Source organism: Pezoporus occidentalis, unplaced genomic scaffold (assembly GCF_034315485.1).
Source record: "Pezoporus occidentalis ecotype Australia unplaced genomic scaffold, CSIRO_AGI_Poc_V1 ctg85, whole genome shotgun sequence".
NCBI lineage: Eukaryota > Metazoa > Chordata > Aves > Psittaciformes > Psittacidae > Pezoporus > Pezoporus occidentalis.
This window is the reverse complement of record NW_026916212.1, coordinates 946,159-971,597: the sequence shown is the minus strand read 5'-3', so window position 1 is coordinate 971,597 and position 25,439 is coordinate 946,159. Positions and strand designations below refer to the sequence as shown.

Below are 25,439 nucleotides of genomic sequence, written 5' to 3'. Positions count from 1 at the left end.
TCAATGTACTGAATGGTTAATCATGGCTTCTACATATATATATATATGAATATTCACACCTACTGGTGCCCTGGTCATTCAGTATCAGAATACTTAAAACACCATTAAGACATAACTTCTTAATGACTGCCTTAATTTTTCATGAGGTACATGAGTTTTTCTTCAAGACTTGGGTTCATCTTTTTATTGTGATCCGATTACCTGGGCTGTGATACCTGGTTTTCTTCAGCATATCTCCAACAGTTGACCAAAAGGGGGTGCTAATAGATCAAACAGTCAGATATGTTGCATAAGGAGGTTAAGGAGCCTTTTTTTGTGTGCAATGAATTAAATTTCAGCTACGGAATTAGATCAGGTAAATACAAGTTTTTGCATCTGGGTGTTGTATAAGATCCCAATTACAGCCTTGCTCTTTGTGAAAGGCAAATTCATGCCTTGTAAATATGGCTGCTTCTCATCTTCCACTGGGCTTGTGGGGGATTCTTCATGACATTTCCAGAGGCTCTGTGACAGGCATTCTCTTTTGTAAGACTTCCATTTATTTTTCTCTTCATGCAGTTAAAAAGATAAAGTATATAGCGGTTAAGCATAGGTTATTTAGCAGATATTCAAGAAGTTCAAATACGCTGAATTTTAGAGATTAAATGCTGATATCCAAAACTACCAAGATAAATGTTCAAGTTTGATGCCTTAATATTATTTGTCCTGATACCAGAAAAGACTTCATTGTCGTTTTTTTCACGATTTGGTTTCCCTAATAGAATTGGTTAATGATGTCAGCAGAGGTGGGGCAGCTAATGTAAGAAGGGAAGAGGAGACATAAGTATGTACCCTGCAACAAGGAACTTTGCAATGTCCTTATCCTACACTGGGATAAGGTCAAGAGTGTCAATACTGTAGTGAAGACTGGATAATGGCTTCTCAGTGGACCCCTTAATTTGTGTAGCAGAGATGTGGAACCCCTTTGTAACTTTCCTGGAATAGCAGATGATGTTGGAAGGGGAGTACACGTTTCCCTTGGAAGAAATGTGATTAGATGATCACAGCATTTGTTTTTCCGGGATAAGTGATACCTGTAGAAATTTTTCAACTCTACAAATACACATTTTCACTAGTAGTCATCAGTAATTTCTTCTGTATTACTGAGCTAATGTAAGAGGTTTTTTACAAGTATTTAGTAAGACCTTAAGACCATGTAGTGTAGTCTTTGCCAAATTTCTGCTTCTGTCTCTCTACACAGTATAAAAGACATTTAAACTTACTGTGAGACTCTAAAATAACAGATTGTAGCCAGAACCCAGTGTAGATGCTATGTTCAGGTCTATAATGCCTTTCTGAACAACTCTGTGCTGTGGCAGAAAAAGGAACCTTCGCCTTTTTAAAATTCCTAACACTGAAACCAAGGAAGATCATTAAAGGGTATAAAGCAGATATTAAAGCAGAGTTCATCCTGAAGATGGACTATAATCAGTCATATTTATAGCAGAGATAAAATTGTATTATACAAAGTTACCTTTTAAGTGAACCACAGAAATTAGTATAATGAAATCATAATAAATGATAGAAATTATTAAATGATAATAGAGGAAAATTATGATACAGAATCACAGAGATCAAGTTTAAGGGATTTAAATGCCCAACACAGTGGTACCAACTGTGGACAAAATACCACTTCCGTAATTGTAAACCAAATTATAGTCTGAGTGGTGGTCTTTGTAGCCAGAGGAGCTTCTGTACATTCATGCAAGTTATCCGTACTTGTGGAACCACAGAGACATCCCTGTATTTGTGTGACAGGCTAACATGTAGAGAACAAAGAAGGAATCTTCCATTAAGAGAATGACTAAGGGGTTTGAGAAAGGGAGTATGCGTGGGGAGGAGGAGTGTATTCCAGACACATACGAAGAAAGAGGTCCAGAAAACCAAACTTCAGCAAGAGGAGGATTTTGCTGTTTGAGTCCCTGTAGGGTAGTGTGGCATCTTCACCAGCCATATAGCTGTGCCTCAGTGAAAGAAAAACTTCTGGCGGACTAGAAGACCTTGTGAAGGGTTGGTTATAATCCGAGAACCTGCAGATCGCATTAGCCCTTACATTAATGTGGAAAAGTGTCTACAAGATCATAAAGGACGTAAAGGGTGACTTTTTAATTTTAAACCTTAATTTTACTTTTGTCTACATAATTTTGAAGGGTTTTTGTTTTAAAAGGCTTTTACATTTACAAGCATGTTTGCTCATCACGAGGGAGCTCATTGTAAGAGAAATGGGCAGATCCACTAAAGAGCTGTGGCCAGTTTGGAGTCTCATCACACTTTGTTTATTAGATAGTAACTGTGAAGGAGGTTTGTTGGATCTGTGTTTTGAATGGAACAGTAATGACCTTAGTAATGTTTATTGTTGCTAGCTATTACATTTAAAAATTTCTGTATAGTTTCTGAACTTAAGAATTATATTGCTGGTCTAGTTACTATTAAAGTAGTCTGTGTACAGTAATTTTAAATTGGTGAATTTCCTGCTCTTAAGGCCTCCTCGCAAGATATATTGACAGGAAGAAGAAACAAACACAAAAGCAGTCAAAAAGAGGCAAATCAGGATAATGTGGATTCTGCTGCTTACAAAGAGTAAGCAAGAAAACAGATTACCTTTCTGGAAGTCAGTAGTAGAAGAAAGGAAAAGAATCTTTTGAGATGGAACCAGAGAATATATGTTTTATACTTCTGCAGGTTTTTCTGTCACAAAAGCTATGTAAAGGTCAAGGTGGATATGGGCAGAGGCATTTATGTATTGGGAATTTTGTGAGAATTACTGTTGGGGACAGAGTAAAAGGTTTAAATTGAATGGTCACTTCAGTGATTTAGATTACATATTCATGTACTTTGAAGGTAAAGTGAATGTTGTAAAGTTTATACAGTTTTTAAGGGGAAATGGTAATGAAATGATAGCTGTCATTGTGGGGCGGTGTAAGAGGTGTGTTTCCTGGTTATCTCCTCAGTTAAGTGCCTGACATTAGGGACAAACCTGCAGTGATGAAACCTTTTGAAAATTAAACAAGCACTCTGGGAATGAAGTAACACTTTCTATTAATTTCTGAATAGTATTTCAGATCACATGGTATTTCAGAGTTGCTGGTGTTTCTAAGCTCCAGGTTACTCATCTGTGGGAGATGGAACAAATGTAAATATCAAGAGCCTGTCATCTCTAAAGCAAAACTTGTGGTTTATGTGTTTTTACAGAGAAAGGCCCCCATGGGCTTAAGGTTCACATTCGTAGTCTAGTCCAGTTTTCAGCCACTTTTCAAATAGGAAATTCTTAAGGATAATATATTCTTGCCAATTCATTGCAACCAGGGATGGACAGAAGGCTGGACATTTAAGAAATGTACATGTTGCAAATTCCAGTAACAGTTGTTTTTTTTTTTTCCAAAATGATGTAGTCAAGAGAAATGGCTTTGAAAAATGATTAATAGGAGCAAAAGTTGGGTTTATTAAACCACCTGCCTGCTTTTGTAGTAGAAGAGCTAAAACATCATGAAAACTGTGAGGTGTGATACCTTGCAATTTATCCCAGTTGACAGAGGCATCTTGTTAAAAAAGAAAAAAAAAATCCGCTCCCTTTGTGTGCATTATAGAGGCATCTCAGGGAGAGATTCTGCCCACCCTTAATCTGCTAGAATTTTACTCTGCTCTTGCCTATTAACTATAATGGTATAGAATCTTTTTCTTTTTCTTTTTTTTTTTTCCCCTGCAAATGTAGGTCACCCTATGAAGAGAAATCATTTTGGAAGGGAATGGCTTTTACACTTTTCAAAGCTGATGAATGCAAAACCCCCCACCCAAACAACCAAATTAAAACTGAATTATGCTAAATTTTGTTCCAGGATGCATGTATATTACAAGAAAAAGTAGGATTCTGATCAGCATTATTATTTAAATCCTGGCATACTCAAATCTTTACATATTCATCAGACAGAACAAGATTCAGAGTAATTCTTAATTCATAGTTTAAATTATTTTCTACCCAGAAAGGACCAGTTTGATTGCATAATCCAGTGTCCTTCTTTGGCCATATATTAAGTAGCGTAGTGAATGCTGTATCACATGAAGTTTGAGAACACCTGCAGAATACAACTTTTGATATGAAAATTACGGGGGGGGGAGGAGGGGGGGAACTAATTTTCCTGTCACTATGTTTTTGCCTTGTTTAAGTTTGGAAATTTTGTAGCTTCAGCTACTTACCACAGGAACTCAAGTGTAATGCTTCTGTTCTGAAGGCTTTTGGGATAGTTCTCTCTTGGTCCATTTTTGAATGAGGACCATTTAGAAGCCATTTCTAGTAGCATCCTGAAATAAGTGTCTATTCTGTTTTTCTGATGTATTGTTTTACATGTACAAATTAAAAAAAAGCCAAACAACAGTGTCGAGCCAGAAGCTGTCTGGGACAGAGATTTTGAGCTGAGTGAGGAGTTATCATTTGGCTGTTTATAAAATTCTTGTGCTCCCTTGAACTTAAAACCTTCATCTTCTTTTTCAGAGTAGCCTTCCAGACAGATTTTGTCATTTTAAATAGGAGTAGATGTGTCTGTCCATGTCAAAAAGTTGGATGATGGTATAAATGTTGTGCTTTGAGTTTGTTTTTCATGAAGTGGAGATTTTTTGAAGTTGTTACTGGCAGATGGAAAGTAATTTAGTAGAGTGTAATCTGTGTTAGAAGTATAGATTTGTGGGAATCTGCATTTGAAATAGCACTGAACTGAACTTTGTTCCAGTTGTGTAGTTTTATAAGATTCTTGTGGCTAAATTCAAATTCCTTTCTAGTGTAGGTTTTGCCTCTTAAAAACTTTACCATGCTAGTATTGTCTGAAAATTTAATGCTTGTTTAGTTAGTATGTTAAATCCAGTGTGGCTAGATTAATGAAATGGTCAAGTTCATATCTTGAAATGCATTTTCACCAGAGCTGTCAAAAATTAAGGAGGGATTGGAGATTAGAAGACGTAGTAGATACATTTGTGGGGGAGACCATTTCCCCAGTCAGGTCTTCCATGTTTCCATGCTGTAGAATGCAATAGAAAGTATGCTGTTATAATTTACAGGTTTTGAATGACTGTGTGCAGGTTATCTGGTCCTGAAACACCTTTCACGCTCTTGATTGTTGAACAGTTATAGTTTAAGTGGGGAAAAGTTAGTTTGCATAGTATTGCAGATTTTCTGAAAGTCTTGGAATTTCGCTTTAAAAGATGTGGTGTTTTTCGAGACACCTATTGATGTTTTCCTCAAAACTTAGGTAATCATTACCAGTAGTGTTAAGTTACTAGAAATATGGTTCTGAGTATCCCATAGGCAAAATTCTTAAAATTCATTTGTATTTGCAAGCATGTCTGGCTTCCCAACTTAGGTAATCATCTGAAGAACAGTTGAAACAAAAGTGGCTTAGTCCCTCTTACTGTTCAGTTGCCTATATTCTCTTTTGTGCCTTGTTTATTTAAAATTACCTTAATTAAACGTGAAGCACATTATTAGCTCAGAGAATTGGGCTTTTTGGCTTGTTTCACCTGCTCTTCCATTATTTTGCCAAAGGATAATTTGTACTAAAAGGGCCCAGTCCTGACATCAGTAACATAATGCAAATTTTACTTCTTAATTCAGTGATGTGGAATTGGGTTCTGTATTTCCATCTGTACCTTACAGGTTTTGTACTTATGCAAGAAGATTAATCATATTTCTTCAGTGTAAATAAGCTGATCCATACCAACTTAGAAACGAAGCAAAACAATTGTGAGCTTTGCCCACTCAAAATAAGAAAATTCTGTTGTAATTATCTGCTTAGGGTTTGTTTTGTTGTTTTTTGTTGGGTTGGTTTGTTTGTTTTAAATTTGTTAATATTCCATTGTTTAAGCGTAGTGCTGGTGCTTTACCATTGCAAACGGATTTAGGGTTTTTTTCCTCTCATGCCATGATTTTAAGGATCAGAGTTCCAGAATGCTTGCAGCAGCCTTGTATTTTTCTGTCTATTCGTGACAAACCAGCTACTGTACATTCATATAGAGCAGTACAGTCCTTGCCACTGGCAGTCTCTCTTGACAGAGAGCCTGTAGGCTGACATAAAGTGCAGCCTGTTGTGAACTGCTGAGTGGGAGCCTGCCAAAAACTCAGCAGACAGAACTAATTGGGGAGAAAAAGGATTTTTGTGCCCTCATCTCTCCCTCTTCAATTTTTTTTACAAGACTGATATTGTTAAAGTAACTTGTTTATGTAAGATTTGTCTGCCTCTATTTTCTCATTGCATGAATCATTTTTTAACTTCAAGTCTCGCACTGCAGGTCACTGAGCACTTCCACATGGCGGCTGGCACAGGACCAAACTCGAGACACGCAACTCATCACAGTTGATGAAAAATTGGTAAGGGTTTTCTACTGCATATTGCTATGATACAGCCTTCAGGGTTATTTCTGCACAACAGGCATTAACTATGGTGCTCTGCGTTCTTCTAGGAAAGCTGTATAAATGTGAACTACCAAGCAACAATCTTTCATACATTTTTGAAAGGGGAAAATTAGTAAAGCATAAATATGTGAAGAAAATGTGGCATTCAGAGTGTAAAGCCGTATAAAATGATGAGTACCTTGTTTATTATTATTATTATTGTATTATGGCCAAGCTCCAGTATAAACTGTATTTTATAACAGGCTTGTTCTTTTTGAAATCTGGGTATATTTTCGTTGTGGTGAAATCACAGAATTTGCCAACTTCCTGAAATTATCTTCATTAGGACTCATATTACTAAAGAAACTGTGTAAAGAAGCATCATGCAAGATTACTGTTACTATGCACATATACTCTAGCTTTTGAATATGCATGAAGGTTAGATTACAGCTAGGAACAAATGCATGACATTCTTCTGCTAATCGGTAGCAGATCAGAAATTTGGCAATCTTTTCTTGTAAGTTCTTCCATAATGTGTGGTCTGTTACTCTAGATGCAACCTGACACTTATGTTTACATTATTCAATAGTATAATTTTTGTAGGACTTCTGGGGGGAGTGCATCACAGCAGAAGCATGCTTTTCATTGGTTTTCATATCGCTTTTGAATCTTCAGGAAAAAACATTCCCATCATATGTTCCAAACACTTCATATTGTGTGTACTTTCTTGTATCCCTGAAGCTATAGTAACTACTTAAGAAATACTTGGAATTTTTATTTATAGATTGGACATTTGTAATGATAATTACAAGTTGAGACGGCTTTCATTTAACTGGTAAAATGCACACCTACTTCAACAACTCTTTAAGGCATTTTTTTTTCTCATGCTTTGGAATATAAATGTAGCAATAATCTACTCATAGGTAAAAAATACCAGTTCTTTTGTAAAGTTTTTTTTCTGAATTTAAAAAGTAATAGTATACTTTTAAGTTCAAAAATTAGGGAAAAAATTAATACTCTGTTCTGGCAAACGTGATCATCTTGCTAATCTAGTTGTGTAACTTGGGATTCAGGAAATTTTACTTCATATACTGGTGTTCATGAATCACTATGTGTAAGTAAGAATCTTACTATGAGTAAGATTCACCAAGTCAATAGATTTACATTTTCCTAAATAATTATGAATTGTATTTGATTATTGTAGCGCTGTTCTTTAACATTAAAAAAAGAAAAATCTAAATAGAGGTTTTGTAATGCGTGAATTTACAGTATCATATTTCCCAGTTGTGATGTCAAGTGATGGATATGTAGTTCTGAAAGAGTCTACAGTGCAAACATAACTACAGAATAAGTACTCTTCTATCTTCCATTTTGTATTTAAATGTGCATTATCCTAAGTTAAGGTTATTCATTACCCTGTGTGGCTACGAGTGTTTATACTTCCAGTTGAGTGAAAGTGATACTAATTTGGAATACATCTGTTTATTCTCTTAACGTTAATGTAAGGTAATTGTAAGTGAAGTGGTTATTTCTAATGTCATTATATGCTCTCATCAAATTGAAGATGCTCATGTCATAGTTGTTGGGGTTTTGTTTTTTTTTTTGACATCCCATAGTAGCAGCAACTGGATAATTTTGTTTCATTTTGATACATTAGATAATGTATCTAAATGATTATTTTATCCTCAGTGCTTTCAAGCATTAGGTTAAATGTCAGACTGAAAAGTATTTTCCTGTAATATTGTGTTGTAGGTGCACATTCTAGATGCACAATTTTTTTTCAATACTGTTGTAGAGCCTGAAAAAAAATCATGAACAATTAGAACATTATTTTAAAATTTTCATTTGTAGATTTAATTAAGTTTTAGGAGAAATTTTCATAATGCCATAAAATATCCAGTAATTGATGTTCTGTTGGACATAACATTCTAATGGACAAAGATTTCTATTGCATTGCAACAGGAAACCTTCAAAAAGGGATGGAGAGGGACTCTTCATTAGAGACTGTAGTGACAAGGACAAGGGGTAACGGGTTAAAACTTAAACAGGGGAAGTTTAGATTGGATATAAGGAGGAAATTCTTTCCTGTTAGGGTGGTGAGACACTGGAATAGCTTGCCCAGGGAGGTTGTGAATGCTCCATCCCTGGCAGTGTTCAAGGCCAGGTTGGATGAGGCCTTGGGTGATATGATTTAGCGTAAGGTGTCCCTGCCCACGGCAGGGGGGTTGGAACTAGATGATGTTAAGGTCCTTTCCAACCCTAATGATTCTATGAGTCTATGATTTGGTGTGGCTGTCAAATCTTTTAGGGTCAGAAAAAGTTCTCTAGACACCTGTTAAACTTCATGAAAAAGTAGGGTACTGTATTAAATTGTTGTACATTATTGCAGTGTATTTCTTAATTTTAAGTAGGATTAATTTCAACCCATTAAAACTAATTTAACACATTACGTGAATTTTCTGGGTTTTAGATAATGTTGCTAAGCGTAATAAAACTATTATTTCCATGCAAATTTTAATTAAACTGTATTCCAGAAGTTGATGCTTTTAATTAAAAAAGACCCCTCCTCTCATGTTACTGCCAGATGTATGTGTGTTATTGTTAGAAATTTTTGAATCATATTTCGATGGATTTGTTGGTTTTGTTATTTTCTTTTTTTAATGGAAAGCCTGATGATTTTTATGTGCCTGTTAGAAAAAAGAAGCAAGAACAGGCAGAAAATGGGATATAGTTATTTTTGTTTGTCTTGTTACCCTTTTAGTTCACTTTGAATTTGAACTTTTCTGTAAGTTGATGTACTCTACAAGGCTAGCAGATTACCGCTGTGGTTCTTGAAAACGTTTAACTGTATACTGTAGTCAGATTAATCTGTCCATTTCCAGTGCTTTTGTTGACCATATAGTCCTATATGTACATGCATATGCTAGAACTTGATCAACAGGGATTCCTTTGAATTATCTGGAGTCCTAGTTTGGTTCTGTAAGTACTAAATTGTTCCTTGTCTTGGAAAACACAAATGAAATAGAAGAAGGAAGAGCATCCTGACAATGAGTTATTAAGCAGTAGTCGGTCACCTTCTTGCTGCAGGCCAGCATGTGTTAAATACAGCAGAAAAATGAGTTCTAATGAAGCAGTAGAAAAATACAGTAGTTTAGACCACATTCATTTTTCATTTTAGAAAAAAGTGGGAGTCTTAAGTGTAAAAGAAGTTAAATGCTCAGCTTCTGTAAAACACATTCAATAAATTGTTACTAGCTGCTTTCAGTGAATATTGAATAGAAAAACTTTTAAGAAACAGTTAAGAAGAAAATAACATACAAAATGAACAAAGCTGAACAGAAATGTAGTTCTTGCATCACATTTTGAATCTCTGGCCACCAATTAGGTCATATTCCAAGAGTCTGGACAAATAGCTGTGTGAAAAGTAGTCTCTCAAGACTCTGCTTGGATTAGGAAATTTGGGCTATAGAGGACAAAGGTTGTCGGCAGCAAATCTCCCTCAGGTAATGTTCCAAATTATTTAACTGTTTGTGTGTGTTGAATAATGTATCTTCCATCGTTATTATATAAAGCTTTAGTGGTTTTGCCTAAAATGGGGTTTGAACTGTTTTAAGTGGCTGCAAATTGTTTCAGTTTTTTTTAAGTAGGCTGCATCAGTACTTTTTGTTGTAGCTAAAAGTTGTCTGGTTCAGCATGTCTGCTTTAAGCAGGCTTCCCAGTCAGTGGTGGTGAAACTACATTGTGGGTGTCTAGCCTGCAGTTCCTACAGGCTAGGCACTTTTGTGAAAGCTGCTGTCTGCAGTTGGAAGGTACCCCCAAGAATTTGCCAATAAAAGGGCTTTTGTAGTAGTGAAATGGTAGCACATTTCAAAATTAAAATAACTGCCAGAAAATAGCCTCTCTAAAGCAGAATATTCCCCTGATAATATATATGCTGTAGCTCAAAGCAAAAATTATTGCAAGAGCAGTTGTAGGGTTTGGTCACTGGGGAGTTGCTAGAAACATTGTGGAACTGTGGTTAAGGATCAGCTATTAGTTGCAGCCATCTCACAGATGTTTTTATTCCGTATCAGGCCAAGATAAAATAGAATAAGTTGCTACACAGAATTAATGCATTTAAGAGCAGTGCTATCAAGTGCAATTGAAATAACACTAAGGTAGTTTTTGCAGCATTATGAGAACATGTCCTAATGGACTCATACTACAGGCATGACAGACTAGCTACAAAGATGCTATTGACATTTCAGCGCCTGTCCTGAAACTGTTTTGTCTCTACTGTTATTTAATCCCCTTTTTTTTTCCCAGTAATGGTTCAGAAGTCCCTATACTGAAACTCAGCAGAGGGCCAGTTTCCTTCTGATTGTAGACAAGCTCTGTATAACTTAATAATGGTAACTTGCATACACCAAACTGAGTGCATGAGATCTGAACCCCTTTTTGAGGATGAGCAGCTCATACTTTTCAGATGATGTTCAAGAGGAGGAATAAATACTGTATACTGCAGCAGACTAGGCCAAAGCAGAATAAGTGAACTGAGTGGATGTGAGAAGGGCTGTGGATGTTGTTTATCTCAAGTGTAGTAAAGCCTTTGTTACCATTTCCATTCTCCTGGAGAAACTGATTGCCTATAGCCTTGCATGGGTGTCGCTGTTTGCTGGGTAAAAATGTGGCTGGATGGCCAGGCCCAAAGAGTTCTGGTGCTTTCCAAACCTACATATTCTATGATTCTATGAATGGAATTAAATCCAGTTGACAGCCAGTCACAAGTGGTCTTCCCCAGGGCTCAGTATTGGTCCAGTTCTATTTAGTGTCTTTATCAATGACCTGGATGAGGAGATAGTGAACCCTCTGTAAGTTTGCAGGTGACACAAAGCTGGGTAGTAGCACTCATCTGCTGGAGGGTACGAAGTTTCTGCAGAGGGATCTGGACACGCTGCATTGATGGCACAAAGTCAATTGCATGAGGTTCAACAAGGCTCAGTGCTGTGTCCTGCACTTGAGCCACAACCCCATGCAGTGCTACAGGCTTGGGGCAGAGTGGATGGAAAAGGACCTCAGGGTGCTGATTGATGGAGCTGGGCGTGATCCAGCTTGTGCCCAAGCAACCAAGAGGCCAACAGCTTCCTGGCCTGTATCAGCAATAGTGTGGCCAGCAGGGCCAAGGCAGTGATCATCCCCCTGTACTGGGCACTGGTGAGGCTGCATCTCGAATCCTGTGTTCAGTTCTGGGCCCCTCACTGCAAGAGAGACATTGAGGTGCTGGAGCGGGTCCAGAGAAGGTGAATGGAGCTGGTGAAGGGTCTGGAGCACAAGTGTGATGGGGAACAGCTGAGGGACCTGGGAGTGTTCAGTCTGGCGAAAAGGAGGCTGAGGGGGGACCTCTGCTCTCTACCTGTAAGGAGTTTGTAGCAAGGTGGGTGTTCGTCTCTTCACCCAAGTGACAAGTGGTAGGACAAGAGCAAATGGGCTGGATAGTAGGAAGAAGTTTTTCATAGGAAAGGTTGTCAGGCTGCCCAGGGAAGTCACCATCTCTGGAGGTATTTGAAAGATGTGTAGACATAATGCTTAGGAATATGATTTAGTGGTGGACTTGGAAGTGCTAGGTTAATGGTTAGACTCAATGATCTTAAAGGTCTTTTCCAATCTGAGTGATTCTGTGATTCTTATAACTATTGTGAAATTGGGATTGGAATCTGAGCAGCTTCCTCTTGGTTGTCCAGAAGTAGCAGTTAATGTCTGTTGTGTTTACTACCAGATAATTTAGGAGTATCAGTGTGTATTAGGATTTTCAGAATGTGAACCTCCAGCAAAAAGGTTGCAGAAATATTCCAGTCCATTTTTTCTAGAAGACTGCATTATTAGCAAACATCACACGGTGTTTTCAGGATTGAGTCATAATTTGTTCACTATCCAAATCCCAACTTTGGCTAGGCTTAGAAATTAGTGAAATTGTATAATTTTTGTTTGATTAGAGAAGCATAGACTTTACTATAATAAACAGTGATAATACTGCAGCTCAAAATAAAATACACAAACAAGTGAAAAATAGCCTGGAATGATGAAACTTCCTCAGATCTCTGTCTGATAGTCTACAGTGCTCTGAAACAAAGGACATCACAAATAAAGTTTTAACATGGTTTTTAAAGTGTCATCATTGCTAGCAGCCTTTCCCAAAAACTCAGAGTATATAATACGCTTTTACCCCAAAAACCAAAACACAAAATAATGTGTGAGACTGTGTGACATTGCATTTGAAGACACTGTATAGGAGCTGTTTTTGTAGCTTGGTGAAGAGAAACACTTGGCAAAGTATGCATTTATTAAAGGCAGGCTTACTAGATTTCCTTTTCTTGAAACTACTATACAGCCAAGAATTCTCCAAGCATTACCACTGTGTTAGATAATAAGGATATAGTGGATGTTCTGTGTTTTGGTTTGTCAAAATGTTGTTAACCCGTTGTGGGTTATTCCTTGAGGGTGAGTTCCAGCTGTTCCTTAAGTAACTAAATGGAATGAAAGAATTTAGAATGATCTTTTCTTCGTTTAAGCCACTCTAGCTGCAGTATTTATTCAAGTGGTTATGATAAAGAATTCAGTTCAGGACAGCATTCTTCTTCAGATGAGGAATGTAACTTGCAAATCTTTGTGTGCTTTATGTGTATGGCTCTGTGACAGGGAGTCGTCATATTCGAAGAGTACAACGTGCCAGAATGGAAATCTGTGTGGGACTTCAGACCGTTGTACCCATTCTGCCCTACAGCCTCAAATACAGGGGGCATACATATAAGGTTGTATTTCTTCTTCCTTCCCCCCCCCCCTTAGATCAGCAGTTTGTATTTTCCTTCAGAGTAAGGAAAACTAAGTAACAATTAAAAAACATATTAATGTAAAATAAGGTTAAGTGTTTTTTCAACCCTTTAGTTTGCAGATATGTTTTAAGAAACAGTTTTCAGCTTTGGCCAAAATGGCCTTGTATATGAAGTCTGTGTCTTAGAGAGGTGCTTTCCTCCATCACAGTTGTGTCAGTCAAGTAAGCAGATGACCAGCTTGTTTGAGCTATGTTGTATGTGGAGTTCAAGCTGAAATAAAAGTTGTTTGTTGGTGGTTTATAAACTACTTAATACTGTGTGTCTTATCCTCTCATTTAACCTGATATGCAGTACTTCTTATTTGGTTTGCATTTGGGCATTTTCATTTGTGATGTTTGACAGTTGCATGTAGAGGGTGTTTAAAGTTTAAAACGACATTCTCGAATTGTTTCAAAATTAAAGGCATTCTGTCAATCAAGGAGAAATATTCAAAAGAGAAGTCTGTTCACAAGTAACAATACATGAATATCTACTTCATTAAAAATGTCTAGGAGTACAGTTGCATAAAAAGGCCTTTACTTTTTGTGGTCACTGATACTTGATTTGTGAATACGCATTTTTGCCGCTAAACAATCTGTTTAAAAGGTTGGGAATTTTGGGGGGATTTTTGGTTTGGTTTCCCCCCGCACTCCCCAGTGAAGACTAAGAAATACTCCTCTGGGGATGGAAAAGCTGTCTTCGATAATTTTGTCGGGCAGCTGATGTGAAATTCAATATTGAAAGATTTTAATGATTTTGGGGATGATGATAATCCGTTTCATTTTATGTACAGCAGTGGTCTGCTAAAGCATGTATCAATTTCTATCAATTTATGTATCAATTTCTAATTTGTTTTTATTTAAATAATTTGGCAGTTTCTTCTTTATAGTTTCTTCTGGTAGTTGCGTATTGTCTTCAATACAGTACAAGCTCAGGTGAAGGTGTGTTTATTTTCCAGATTATCTAGCTGTGTACATATTTTCAGTACTGCAAATTCACTATATTCCACTGTTCAGCAATTAAATCCCTCTTCAATTGGAATATTCTACCTCAGTTTAGCCTATGCTGCTTGCTACGACTTGTTTTTGTGAGCAGTTGTAGTTTGATGAAGCTTGCAGTTCAGAAAACCTGGTAGGCTGGATACTGCTAAAGAGCTTTCTTTAAGAGTGTCTGCAGGCAACAAGTTTCTTCTCATGATAAAGAAGTTTTCTACAGCTCCCATGGTGCAAGTAAAAGATGTTGCCATCACCGTTAGCTGTCTTTTAAGAGCAATAAATATTGCTTTATTACTAAACTTCGGCTTGAGTTAATTTTGGTTTTGTTTAGAAAACTACACATTTTACAAATAGCTCAGAACCTGATGATACACAGTTTTATCAATGAGAGTAATTGTGGTCTCATCCCCATGTAGGTTTATTTTGGTTTTAGGAATGGGTGAAAGATTTGAATTTCTTTGTCTGAGAGCCTTTTCTTTTGGTGCGTGGTAGTTCTGTCTTCCTGGGTATTGGAATGAGTGTCTGAGATTGGGGTTACACAACCTTCTAACATCTCGAGTGTCTCTTTTGTCTGGGCTTCCTTCATGCAGCATTCTTGTGCAAAAATTTCAAGGCTTTAGTCTGGAGCACTGGGTCAAAGAATATGTTTCTTTGAAGCGTATGCAGGCAATTTCCCCCCCCCCTCCCCCCCCATCACATAGTATTTAATTTTCTATCAGAGAATACTGTTTCGAAGAGCTTGCTACCATGGCTGCTCAGAACGAGTTAAAGCAGTATCATTGTGCCATGTTTAGTTTGTCTGGCTTCCAAAGGGTTATTCAACATGCAAATACTTGTTTGGTTTTGTAAGTCTAAATATGCAAGCAATGTTTCTAATCAGCTAGAAAGAGTAAAAAAATACAGTGTAGCAATAAACGGAAGTAAGAGGTAACTTTATTTTTGGAGCTGTTTATTCAGTAGTTGTGCTTTTTAAAGACTGGAAAGTAAGTATTCTCATGTTCTCATAAAACAATACATTATCTGAACCTTTCCTGGGACACCTAAGTTAGTATCCTGTTATGAAATATATTTATAGATGATATGAATTCTTCGTGTCCTGTCTGGAATAGTGAATAAAAAAATTGTTGTAGAGTGCTTGCTTGTTTTTTTCAGCCAAATGTGTCTTTCTGCATTTTTGTAGTATATCTAAGTTTCAGATTTAAGACACAAATCCTAGCATAACTAACCAAGTTCTACATCCAGACTGGAAAGCTGTGTCTAGTCAAGAAGTTCTAGCTGAATCATTTTATCAAGTCAGAAAAGAAAAGTTTTCCTTGTCTGGAAAGCCCAGTAATGCTGTGGAATTACTTGGACATCTTGGTCATGCTGCAAGAGAGCTTGGTGCTTCTTCAGTTCTGTGTCTTTCCACTTAGAAGATCGATGATGAAATGAAACCAGATGCTTTTCTAGTCCTTGGTGTCTTGTTTATGAGGCATCTTTGAACTACTTTCATGGCTGCTTTCTCAAATTGCAAACATCAACCTATGTTAATCTGGGACATGAACCATGGAGAGAGCATCTGATATGCAGATCCAGAGTTCTAATACACAGTTTAGTTCTTGGGTTGTGAAGCATCCACTCTAGGAAAATTGCTCAAACTCTTATGTATCTTTTTGATGTATTCTGTTCTATTCATTCCATTAAGCCCATTGGCTTATGTTTAGTGCAGAAGAAAATCTTTATTTGATGGGAAAATAAATTTTATCCTATTGCCTGTTAGTGTGAAAACTGAGTTAACAAATGAGAGGAAGCTGAGCTATAAGCTACAAGGAATTTCTACAAAATGGGGGTTAAGACATACCAAATACAGTATTTTTTTTAAGGATGTTATAATTCTGTGGCAAATGTTTTAAAAAATTGAGACTATGGTGTGTATTTCTGATTACAAACATCTGAATAATTGGATAGTTTTCTCTTACAGATTCATTTTGTAGGTGTGCACATATATTCCTTAACATAAATAACAGTATTTTTCTGTATAGGCCAGCATTATCATCATGGATCATGTCTTTTAAGGTTTTTACTGAGTAGCATCTTAACCAGGCAGAAGCTTTTTTTTTAAATTAAAATTATAGTTTGCACTAGTGATTTATTATTGCTCTTCAGGTTTGTATTTTTTGGTGATGGGTTCTGTTGCATTAGTGTAAGACCATGATTTCTGTCCTATAAGTGACCTTAAAGACCAAGCATATAAAGGCCAAAGCACTTATTACAGGGACAGACTTCTAGATAGAACAAGCTAAAAACAGTTTGTGAAGTAACATTAATACATTCTAGTTATGATCCAGGTTTTTGGAGAGAGATTGTAGAAAGCTTCATTTTAACAGTGAAAAAAAAAGTAAAAGAAATTGGTTTTGTTCAGTATTAAGCTGTGTATTTTATTGATGATGTTGAAACAGTTGAAGCCTCATCAACTCTTTGCATCCCCACCAGGGAATAATGACTCTCTTACTTTCAGAAAAGAACCTTCTAAAACACTTTTAAGGCTTAAAAGTTGTATGCACTAATTAAGAAAATACAGTTAACATTTAAGCTGTTAATAGCCGCAACATCCCTGATGCCTAGACCTTCAGTATGCTAACACTGCATAACAGTTCTCTATTGTTCATCTCTTTAGCAAGGGTAACTGTGTCAGTTCTTTTCTTGCATCACTACCTGCTGTGTATGGAAATTATGTACACTATTTAGCACTTGCTTTCCACTTTTAAAGTCCATGCATATTACATAGAAGCATTACATCTTGCATTAGAGTAAGGAACAGCTTTTAACAGGTCTGGCTTCTTTGTAATTTCTTAAATGCAACTTTTCTTCTAAAAAGCATGTACCAACAGGGATTTCGCTCTAAATTTGCATTTCTTGATTGGGGATTTACTTCTAGTTTTCTCCTCTATGTCTCACACCACATGTTACTATGTGGCAAAGATCTTTCTTTATAAGAAATCACTTTCTTTACAAAAGACAAGTAAAGAATAGATACATGCATCACAGTGAAGGCAGGCATTGATTTACATGAACTCAGGATTTCTCAGTATTGTTCTTAGTAGTAGACCATACGCTAGTGTGTCAGTATTGTGAAATTAGTATTTAAAGCACTACTTTTGCCTTTTTTTGACCCCACCTTTGATGATTGTCTTTTTTTTTTTTTTAATAAAGACTAAATAATTTGTTAAATTTTAACCCTTAAATGGTGTTCCACAGCTACTATGAAATAGGGAGTTAATAGGTAGTTGGGAGGTGAAAGGAAGACAATACCCGAGTGATAATCTGTCTTATGAATTAATCCTAGGAAATCTCACTAGAGTTATCTAGTCTTTAGACTTTGCTAACATCCAAATTTGAACTCAACAACTCAGACCTGGCTGTCCACCGATTAAAGTGTGAATTGGCCAGGGTGTTCTGCTTCACAGCAGCAATTGTACACAGTTCACTGCTAGGCTCTGAACATCCTGCTTCTGTTGGGTCTTTTGCAGCCTGAGCTGGTAAGAGACCTTTCTACAAAACTTAGCCCAGCCACTCATTTTACCCAGGTTGGACTCCTTCTCCTCCAAAGGCTGAAAATGATGAGTAAGTGGTGCTTGTATTTGGGGAGTCTGTGTGGCCCTCATTTGGAAAATTTCCTAATGGTTAATTTAAATGAAGCTTTGTAAGCTTTGCAAATGAGCATAAGGATGGTCAGAATTGTTAATTTTCTTATTCCTGGCAGAATTCCTGAAAAAAACAGTAACTTCACAAAATTCATTTAACTCATATGCTTATTATTTTTTTGTAAATACAGGTACGTTTAATGAATGTTAAAAGTAAGGACTTAAAATGGCATCAGAAACACACAAAAAATACAGAAATTATTTCCAATGTGAAAGAGTAGCCTTGATTTTGGCTCTCAAGATACGGAAGACACCATCCTGAGCTACTGGTTGCATGTCCATGATCAAAGCTACATTTTATAGACTGCAAGTTCAAGAGTTATCTTTAGTGAATAAATCACCAAGATATTTTTGAAGTATTATGTTTAGCTTTACAAGTCAATCTGCTTATTGTGACTTATGCTAGGAATTTTAGCATAAATAGAACTGTAAACTGAATCCATTTTGTTTAAAAGAATATACAATCACTGAACTACAAGTGGACTACAGTATGCTATTTATTTAACAGTATATACAAAATTGAACTAATCAGGGGATTCAGTACAAAACTTTCTATTCTAGGTGAGCCCTATCTGCTATTACTTTCATCTTTAAAACTTTCTGCCTGTTTTGTTTTTGGTTGGTTGGTTGGTTTGTTTGTTTTTGTTTTTTGTTTTTTTTTTCAATTAAGAAATGGTTCCTTATGGCAGTGAAGTAGTAGAGTATTGCCATAACTGTAAACTATTCTGAGAGGAATCAGGTTATTTCAATTGTTCTGTTATCATTCTTTTTCTAAACACAGGCAAACTAAGGCTGTCTTCCATTTTATTTAAAAGTATATGGTTTAAAAACTTTACTGTAGTCTTAGCTAATTGTTTTTTTTTGCACTGTTTTTTACCTGAGGATTGTGAAGTTCTTGCAGAAGGCTTGAAAGTTGTATGCTGTAGGAAATGGTATTTTTAAGTGCCTCACAGGTAATTAAAAAAACCCAGCCACTTGTGTGTGTGTAAGCAAAAGACATGACGACATGGAAGTTCTTAAGGTTTTGTGAGAGCAGTGAATACTTAGCCATCATGGCTGTTACAAGTAATATCTCCTCAGCAGTGAAATACAAACTGGTAAATAAAGTTTGCTGAAGCTAGCAACATTTGCAAATGTTGGGCTGTTTTGGATGCTGTGAGTCTTCCTTTGCATAATGCCAGTCAGTATAAAAAGTATTATGATGCACTTGTGTTGATTCCATTTCTGCTTTAGTTAGACCCACTTTATATATTTTTACTCATGACCAGTGTTTTCCACAAAATTGCCTATAAAGGAAGATTTATTTTTTTCTTAATAGATGCATTCATGCAACCATTATTATTACTGAAACCTGTTTCCTGTTTACAGTGTTTGCTTCCTCTTTAAAGTATGGTTCTTTCACTCCTTTTCTCAACTTCATTAATTGTTCTGCAGGATGGTTAGATAGGAGGAGCATATTATGGGTAATACCATGTTGTTCACAGATTACTGTGATAATGCAGAGTTATTATAAGCCTAAACGAAAACGGTATTCTGTGTGATACAGAGTTTCCTAAGGGCAAATATGCTTTTTTTCCCCTTGTTATGTCTGTAGCCGGTAGATAAATGTTGCCTGACCACGTTTAGTTCATTCTGCTCCATTTTTCCACTCACAATTTGCATCGTAGGTTCTGTTCCCTTACATTTGTTTCAGAAATACTGTATTGAAGTGTAGAAATGTAAATATTCTCATCCTGAGTTACGGCTTAAGCAGCTGAGCACATTAAGTAAAAAAACAACTTTCACAGCAGCTATTTTGTGGGTATTATGCAAGATGTTCTGTGCTTTGATATAACAGCTCCTAAAGAAAGTGTATTGCAACATGAATTTATACCAAAACTTTATGCACTTAGTCTGGTAAAACATGCTGGGGGTGGGGAAGAGAGCAAGCTGTTGTAAACTCCTATAAAGTACAGAAAACGTCTGCTTTCCCTCCTTTCTAACAAGTGTAAACTATTGAGGTTAAGTAGGTGGGGCAACCGGAAGTAATTACTAAGGCCAGTGGCATTTTTGCGGTTTAATAAAGGCAGAGGCTAATTATTCAGTTTTTATTTAAGTGAAATGATGCCAAAAAGGAGGTTCCTGCAGAGCAGCTGCACTCCTTCAGTGTTACCCTAATTTACCACAGACACAACTGTCACAAACAGAACTTTTAAACTTGATATATAGCCACGAAAGTAAGGAGTCCTTTGTCTGGAGTGCATGCAGAAGAACTCCTTTATACAAATCAACCGGCAGATGACGGACAATGATGAAAATTTGATTCTTTGAAGTCATAATGGTCATTGAAATGTGTGAAATTCTGGTATTGAAAAGAGAGCGGCTAGCAAGACTCTAAATCCTGGGTGGTTGCTGGAAGCTTGCTGGGAGGTTTTTCTGTGTTTTGACATCAACTTCCCATTGCTTGTTCCCTGTTTCCTTTATTAAAAAAAAAAAGGGGGGGGGGGGTGCTTAACAGTAGATAGTTGATAGTGGTTATATGAAGTTTTAGTCTATGCATGGAAAGAAGTGTCATAGGAGAAACATGACTCCTTTATGCACACCTGACCAGTCTATTCAAAAACACTAGTTTTCAGAGATGCTTTCATTACTTTGTCCTTTCCCCTGAATTGCAGAGTTCCATTTCTTGTCCCATTCGGAATTTGGGCTGTTAGTGGAGTACTTAAAAGAAGGAAATTCTTGGTTCCTTTAAAAGTCATGCTTTCATTGACACGGCCTCTGTGAACCAGATTTTTCCCTGCTGAATAGCACATACATCATATTACTCTTTCCAGAACAGTTTTACAAGGCTTTCCAGTATGACAAGTGTTCTTAAATAGTGTAAGTTATAATAAAGACAAAACCTCCTCTTCTTTTGTAAGCAATTTAATGCAATTTCTGCTATTTAAAAAAAAAAAAAAGTGGTTTGACCCTCTTAGCTTATTCTAAGAAGAGCCAAAGTGCCTCAAAATGGGTATTTTAATTAAAAATAAAAATAAGAACAATAGGCTGCTATTGAATCTTCCCCTCTGTATATTAAGAAAAATGGAATGTTAAAATGCACCTTTTAGATGATAGGCTGTGTTAAAAATGTGAAGCAGGTTGTTAATTTTTAGTAAAGCAAACCTATACAGTTCAAATCTCAAGCCTTTTATAATGTCACCTTATTATTTAGACTTGTGAATGCTGAACACCTCACTAATACTTTAATATGCTAATATTGCAAAATTCAGTATGGAACACTTAAAAGAGATAGTAATGTGAAACTAGCTGTCAAAAACATCTTTGTTTTGGAAAGTTGGTTCACAGGTAGTTTCAATGAGAACTTGAACTCAGAACAAAGAACTGAAGACCCAGTAAAGAGTTCAACCCAGTGCAGCATAGTTCTTTTCAAGTATTATGTTGTTTTAATGGCATCTTAGAGCGGGAGCTTTAGCCCATTGAAATGTCGCTTAAAGGACAGGTTCTTCTGTCACTAGCTGGAGCTGTGTGGATGAAATGATCACAATAGAGTGTTGTAATGCGTTTTAAAAGTGTGAGAAATCAGTTTGTCTAGACTAAGAGTGCGCCTACAGGGAATAGGAATTTTAGAGCTTCTGTGCTCTTTAGGTGTCAAGTATGTGATAGATGCCAAGCCTTTTTATTCCATATCTTTGGCAACAGCTCAGCTATGCTACAGTATCTTACATGTCTACAGCAGGCAAAACCAGTGATTTTGTCAGGACAGCTTGGGCTTCAGAAACCAGAAACTCATTGTCCTAAAAACTGTCTGTTCAATTGCCAGCCTCAAAATGGGGAAGATATCAATAAATGATTGCTGGATTCCCAGAAGGCACGGAAACTTCAGCTATAATGAATCAAAGTATGAAGGGCTAGCAATACCATGTAGATACTTTAGTTTTCAAAGCAGGCAGGTTTTAATTTTCACATTGAAAAGATTTTTATGGGATGAATCCTATATTATTAGTGAAATAACTTTGATTTGGAGCCAACTGCGTGCCTGAAAAAAAACATGAATTGAAGGGACTTTCAGTTTGTCTGCGGTTTTGTTTTTATTTTCATCCAGATGAACAAGTCTAAGCATTCTCTTTACTACAGTTACTTCACAAGTACAGTATTTGCTGGGTTTTAGATTGTGTTCTGTATGTACTGGTGTGATTCTCTGACTCGGAGACTTCAAAAGAGGAAACTCTGTATGTCTATAATGATATTTAACATAATACTTTTTTAATAATTCCGGGTAATTCTGGAGCAATTAAAACCCCTCTAAATCTGGGGCATAAAATTCGTAATGGACATGCGAGTTACTGAGAATAATAATACTAAAAAAAATAATCGTTCTGAGCTATTTTGAAGCTTGCATATTTGGAGGTATTGGATGATAAAAAGCCTAGAATTTTTGCATGTAGCAGATTATTTCAGAGGGGAAAAATAATCTTTTGTGAATGTGCTTGCATTTTCTAAACAAGCATGTTTGTTAAATACAGAAATAAAGGGTAATATAGTAGCCTATTCCTGTTAACAGGCAAGCTGAAACATTGAAGCCCCACCAAACTACTGCAGGTAAAAATCTTTTCATTAAACAAAGCACTTTGATAATTCAAGTAAGAAAACTTAAAGCTATTGCTTTCTAACACTGTGATTTGAGCTTCAGTTCAGAAATGCCAGTCTGGCAGGTGGTGTTTTACATACATGTTGCAACATTCCAGTGACTGGTAGTGGTTCTTTTTCATATCACTGCTAGACTCATATTAAAAATAAACATTACTTGGTCCTGATGAAAGCATTTATAATGGAACTGTTGAGATATTTTGACAGTTTCTTTTGGTAGTCTGGGTACAAGTGTCAGAAGTTGGAAAATTAGCTTGCATGCTTGTTTGTTTCCCCTGCTGTTCTAATTGCAAATACAAGTCATACGCCTTAAACTTTCTCCCTTGTGTAGTTTTGAGGAACTGACCTCCTAAAACTTATTTTTTGAAGTAAAATAAAAAATGAGACTTGCCTCATTTCGAAAAATGATCTGGTGACAGCACCAAGAGCTTTTAAGTTTGCCACAAAACAAAATCCCATAAAGTTAGTAGCTACAGACATGTAAAGCCACAGTGTTTTATTTAAACTTGTTTGCCTTCTAATTCAAGCCATGGCAGTACTGGTGAGATGAGTTCAATATGCCCAGAGTTTTGCTGCGTTTTTTTTGGACTTTTACCAGTTTACTATCCTCTTCCTGGAGAGGGGAGTGAAGGGGAGGGGAGGCAAGGAGGGAGACCAAGGAGCTCCCACTGGCCTTTTAAGTGTGAAAGGAACAGGAGTAGTTTAGCATCCTTAGAGATGGATTTGATGTTTGATTTCACTCTTTCCTAGGGTGAACTGACAGGTTAATTTTATGTAATTACTGTTTAGTTTTTAGCGAGAAAGTTCACTTTGATTATATCAGATGCTGCTCAGGGTAATTTTTCACAGTAATTCTTGTGAGGTTTTTTCCTATCTTATTCTTTGTTAAAGTGAGTTAATATTTTTTGTCTGGTTTTGTGATCCTTCAGTTTTTATCTTTGTTAGGTTTATTTGTTGAGGACTCACAAGCCAAACCTTGGTAGAGCATCCTACTACTGACTATATACAATGTTACAATGCCTGTGGTTTTTGGTTTGGTTTGGGTTTGTTTTTTCTTTTCTTTGAAGTTTCAGATCTCCTGAATCCTTTTGTCCTTCACAGAAATACTGAAGAATGTTACCGGTACCAGATGTTCCTCTCTTGAACATCAGAAGAATTGACTCTCAAAAGCTGATATGCATAGCTTGAAACACAATGAGGGGGTTAATTTTATGTAATAACTAACAGAGAAATAAACTAATTTCTAGCACCTGCTCTGCACTCTTATTGGGATATTGTGTGAAAGATAACCTGTTGACTCTTCTTCGTGCTAAGCATAGTTATTTATGTCAGTGTGGATGTTGGAGCCTCTTCATTATCTACGGACTTAAGGCCAAGTGAAAGCCCTTACACTGCAGCACATAGTTGGCTGGCTAAGAGTTTGGTGAATAGACCTGTTTATATGAAGTTTAGATTGCTAATGGTAAAGTAAAAAATTGGGGATTTGTTGATATTTCATGCTCGTAATATTTTCTTTAAGGGAGAAAGAAGAGTTTATATATTGCCACATTTTCTTTAGCTGGTGCAGGTTGGAGCAGTCTTGACTTTGCAGCTGGAGTCAGAGGGTGGGAGGGAATGTCCTGTCTGTCCTCAGGCACTAGGAAGTTGTGTAGCCTGGAGATGAGCAGGTTCAGGTAAATAATCTAAGCAAAACCTGCTTCAGCCAGGGGAAGCAGGATGACAGAAGCCCCAGTGTGTATTAGCTTTGCTTTTATGTAACTGAACTCGTAACATATTTTTCAGCCTTTTTTTTTCTTTTTTTTTTCTTTTTTTTTTTTGTAGCTTAATAAAGCAAGGAATTATGTAAAAATACATAAGCAATATTATTTTACAAACCTTTTATGTGAACCCTTTTCTAACAAGTTCCACTGTGTTTTTCACAGGATATCACTGCTTTAACTGGTGTTCCAGATGAGCACATCAAAACCAGGAAAGTTCACATTTTTGTTCCGGCACGTAATGCAATGCAGTCAGGTGTTAACAATACAAAGAAATGGAAGATGGAATTTGATAACAGGGAGCGCTGGGAGAACCCTTTAATGGGCTGGGCATCTACGTGAGTAGTTACTGAATTTGGAAATACTTTTCTTCTGCATTTGGCTCTTAACTAGTCATGCAAATTTTAAGTTTGAAATATCATTTCTACCATAAACCTACTGTGTTTTAACAGTACTTACAGTAAGTCATTGGGGATTTTAGTCATATGATTAATGATCTGTTTCATTTGAAAGTAGATTTTAGCTCACAACATCATCTGGAAGAGTTTGAAAAAAAACGTTAATAACCACAGATTTCAAGGATTACATTTGTGGTGATGCTACTGTATGGCAGCATCAGGGAAAGGAGGTTATTAGTTACCATAGGCAGTAAATGCTACTGAACTTAAAGTTGACATCTTCTAAATTTGGTTAAGCATAATATAACAATACTTAGCTTCTAGACCTTTTTTCTTTTTAAATATCTATTTATAAAATAAATGTATCCAGAAATACTAATTCAGAATAACTCTTAAATCATGTAATCATGTCTTCCTGTTATCTTGGTTTCCCATAAAAGTTGAGGAGGCTCATCACCTGTAACATCTCGATTGTATTGGTATTGCAAAGCACTAGGGAAGCCAAGCTCAACTATCATTAGATGAGAAAAAGTACTGAATATAAATTAAAATACTAATTTTACTAAAATAATCTGTTAAAATGGCTCTTTTAAAATCTTAAGCCTGTGTATAGCAATGACCTTATCTTAAGCGCATCCTGCAGTTTTTCACCATTTTATCTTAAGTATATTTAAATTCTTCTTTTGAGGATGTCAATGACTTAATAGCTGT

General features: G+C 36.4%; 1 protein-coding gene across 1 annotated transcript in view; it reads left to right on the top strand.

Annotated features, from left to right (window-relative positions):
* NDUFS4 (NADH:ubiquinone oxidoreductase subunit S4) overlaps positions 1-25,439 on the top strand; it is a 47,741-nt gene that overhangs the window by 14,525 nt on the left and 7,777 nt on the right. The window contains exons 2-3 of the mRNA XM_062604327.1: positions 6,316-6,394; positions 24,496-24,668. Coding sequence (XP_062460311.1) covers positions 6,316-6,394; positions 24,496-24,668 — 252 coding nt within the window. The remainder of the gene's footprint in view (positions 1-6,315; positions 6,395-24,495; positions 24,669-25,439) is intronic.